Here is a 3,647-nt window from a genome sequence, read left to right on the forward strand (position 1 = left end):
CGGTGGTGGCCTATGTACAACTGAATCTTTACATCTCCTTGGCCCGCAAGGAGTCGAGCGTAAGAAACAACAAATCCACACACACAAACGGCACCGGGGTAGAGGCGCAACCAACCCCGGCAAAGGAGCAAAAAAGAAGTCCTGGCGGAAGAAAGAACGAAAGAAGGATATAAGACAAAAATTCCGTTACTCGCGATTTCTTACAACCAACTCACACAAACGCAGGAGCTTGCGACTTCTTTGAAAAGGGAAAGAAAGAAGTCTGGTGGAGGTGTGTGTGTGAGTGAGCGCGCGCAAGGATGAAACCGAAGATTCCCCTCTTTCTCACTCCTCGCTCTCTTCTGCTCCACGGCGCGAAGAAATCGCAGCAACCGGGTGCGAGAGGAAAGTTTTCGTTCAAGAAAAAACTCGCGCGCATATCCTTGCAAAGACGTTTGTACGTGGACGAAGTAGGCGATGGTGGTGGTGGTGGTGCGTGTGTAACGCGCGAGTGCTAAATCTTGGCTCCGCCTTCTCTCGGCATTTTTCCTTTAGAAAGCGCGAGAGCAAGATTGGTGGTGGTGGGAGAGTACAAGGATGTAGGAGATCATTTTTTTGTCGCGAAGACGTCGGCGGACGGTTTTCTGCGAATCAACAAGATGTTGGGCAGGGTTGCCAGAATGTGGATTCAATAATATTTAAACATGTTTTGTCTTTCTCACCTCGCTGAGAAAAGGGTATATAATCACTCGAAAACTGCTTAATAAGAGCTCCTAGACCTAACTTAACGTATACAAATCTACTCAAGATAAAATCTGGATTTTTTTTTTTTGAGGGTCAAAGTATAGAGCAATTCTCTTAGATTTCGGTCATTCGATTTTTTTTTGTATTTTTTAATCCGACTGAAACTTTTTTGGTGCCTTCGGTATGCCCAAAGAAGCCATTTTGCATGATTAGTCTTTCCATATAATTTCCCATACAAATTTGGCAGCTGTCCATAGAAAAAACGATATATGAAAATTCGAAAATCTGTATCTTTTGAAGGAATTTTTGATCGATTTGGAATCTTCGGCAAAATTGTAGGTATCCTTATCCATACCTACAACTTAAGGATTACACTGAAAAAAAAAATATATACAGTAAAATTTCTTTTGGTGATTTTTAATTTCAGTTTTTGACAACTTGATTTGCAAAAAAAAAATACTATTATATTTTTTTATTTTCTGATAAATTTTAGGGGACATCAAATGCAAACATTTCAGAAATTTCCAGAACGGGCAAAAAATCTTTGACCGAGTTATGAATTTTTGAATCAATACTGATTTAAAAAAAATCGAAATATTGGTCGCAAAAAATTTCAACTTCATTTTTCGATGTGAAATCGAATTTGCAGTCGAAAAGTACTTTAGTGAAATTTTGATAAAGTGCACCTTTTCAAGTTATTGTTATTTTTAAGGTAACCTTTTAGAAAATAGTCACATTTATTCATTTATTAAAAATAGTGCCCATGTTTGCCCACTTTTGAAAAAAAAAAAAATTTAAATGATGAGAAAGTTCTCTTTATTTTGCTGAGATATTGCCATGTAAAGAATTATAAACAGGAAAATTAATGTTTTCTAATTCCTTCAAAAGCCACTAATTTTTGTATTTTTCTATATCATTTTCGTATGGATATCTGCCAAATTTGCATGTAAAATTATATGGACAAACTAATGATGCAAAATGGCTTCTTTAAACATTCCGAAGGCACCAAAAATGTTCAGCCTAATACAATACAAAAATTAAAATCAAAAAATACCGGTTTGGTAGAGAATTGCTTTAAAACAAGTTTCTTAGTAAATAGAACAAATTTTTGATTTGTGTTTTCCAAGTAAGTTTTGGTAGTATATTTTCATTAAAAAATCAATTTCCAACAATTTTTTATCAAACTTTGAGTTTTTTTATTTGTCCTAAAATTTATCAAGAGTTGATAATAATAATATTAAGAAATTTCTTCGTGAATCTTGTCAACAACACAATTTAAATTTCCCTACTGATGCAATTTGGCATAATAAATACAATGTGCACACTTTTAAGCTGAAATTGGGTAGAAGTGACTGTTGAAGTCAAGTAGGTTTTTTTAAATAACATATTTTACGATACTATTTTTTTAAGCACTACTGAAAAAACAATTTTGAAAAAAACATGCAGTACTTTTTTGTAAAAATATAAATCTTGAGAAAAGTCTAAAAAGATTAGTATTTCATTAAAATTGACGAATACATGATTCAACATGAGCCGTTGTTACTATACCGGCTATAAAGGACTTTTTTAGCAAAAGCAAACGAGTTTTTTTTCTTCAAATCATTAATATTGATGATACTTATTGATTTTTTAATATTAAATTTAAAAAATATCAGTGCTTATATAATTGTAAGACTTTTAATGCTTTTGAAGTGAATTTGCATGAAGACTAAAAACAAAACAAAAATTAAGGAAATTTTATTCTACAGAACAACTATTTTTTATTTATTTTCTGACAAAAACATTTTCAGAAGCACCATCTTTTGTATCTTCCCGGTTGAAGTTTTAGACATCTCTTCGACAATTCTGAGGTACTTTGGAATTTTGAAGTATGCCAACTTATCTTGGCAAAACAGTTTCATTCGTGCGATATCAAACTGGCTACACTCTACCATGTCCACCAACCGAACGTAAGCGCAAACCTCCTCTCCAAGCCGTTCGTCTGGAACACCGATGCAGTACGACTCCAATATTTCGGGAATAGAGTTCAGCACGTCCTCAACCTCCTTGGGGTAAATGTTCTCCCCACCACGAATAATTATCTCCTTGATTCGACCTACAATTTGTCCATACCCGTCAGGTTGTAGCACAAACTGATCTCCCGTACGAAGCCACCCGTCATTGCCGAGGATTTGTTTGGTTTTCAGGTCGTCACTCCAGTATCCCAGCATGATTCCATAGCCTCGGATCAAAAGCTCTCCGGCCATTCCGAACGAAACGATCTTGCCTTCAGAGTCGACCACCTTGGCCTCGTAGTGATCCATGATACGTCCCACCGTATCCAATGAAGACTCTGTCTTGTTGCCGCGGTCACACAGGAATGCTACGCCAGTCGTTTCCGTCATACCGTAACTGGTTCGGACACATCGAATACCCAGCGTGTTCTGAATGTTAAGTTGCAACTGCGAAGAACAGGAAGCTGCTCCGACGATCGCAAGATCCATCGGAGGTGACTTAACTTTTTGCTTACGGATCTCAGCGAGAATATCCACAAACATTGTGGGTGTACCATAGACTACAGTACACTTTTCATTGATTATTGCTTTCAAGGAATCACTACCCTTAAATGCAGCGCTCGGGACAACGATCGTGGATCCGTAGTTTAAGGCTGAGAATAGTCCATTTACTAATCCATACGCATGAAACATTGGCACGTGCAAACAAATGCGATGATCTTTACGGTCAAGCTCGTTTCTATAGGCAGAATGAATTGCGTTGTTTACTATCGCAAAGTGTGACAGCAATGCAGCCTTTGGTTGTCCAGTTGAGCCAGATGTTAACAAAAGATAGGCGCCACTGTCCGGACTAATGCTAGTTTGAATAGCTTCAATATTGCTAATTTGCTGCTCCGTCGCAAGATTCAGAAGATCCTGAAAGGAAAATGA

General features: G+C 37.0%; 1 protein-coding gene across 1 annotated transcript; it reads right to left on the bottom strand.

Moving 5' to 3' along the window:
• Positions 1-2,468: 2,468 nt before the first annotated feature.
• On the bottom strand, positions 2,469-3,647 carry LOC120415791 (medium-chain acyl-CoA ligase ACSF2, mitochondrial-like; the record flags this gene model as incomplete). Its single annotated transcript, XM_039577420.2, has 1 exon — positions 2,469-3,647. A coding segment is annotated over one exon (1,164 nt), but the record flags the coding sequence as incomplete, so codon positions are not given.

This window comes from Culex pipiens, chromosome 3, assembly GCF_016801865.2.
Source record: "Culex pipiens pallens isolate TS chromosome 3, TS_CPP_V2, whole genome shotgun sequence".
NCBI lineage: Eukaryota > Metazoa > Arthropoda > Insecta > Diptera > Culicidae > Culex > Culex pipiens.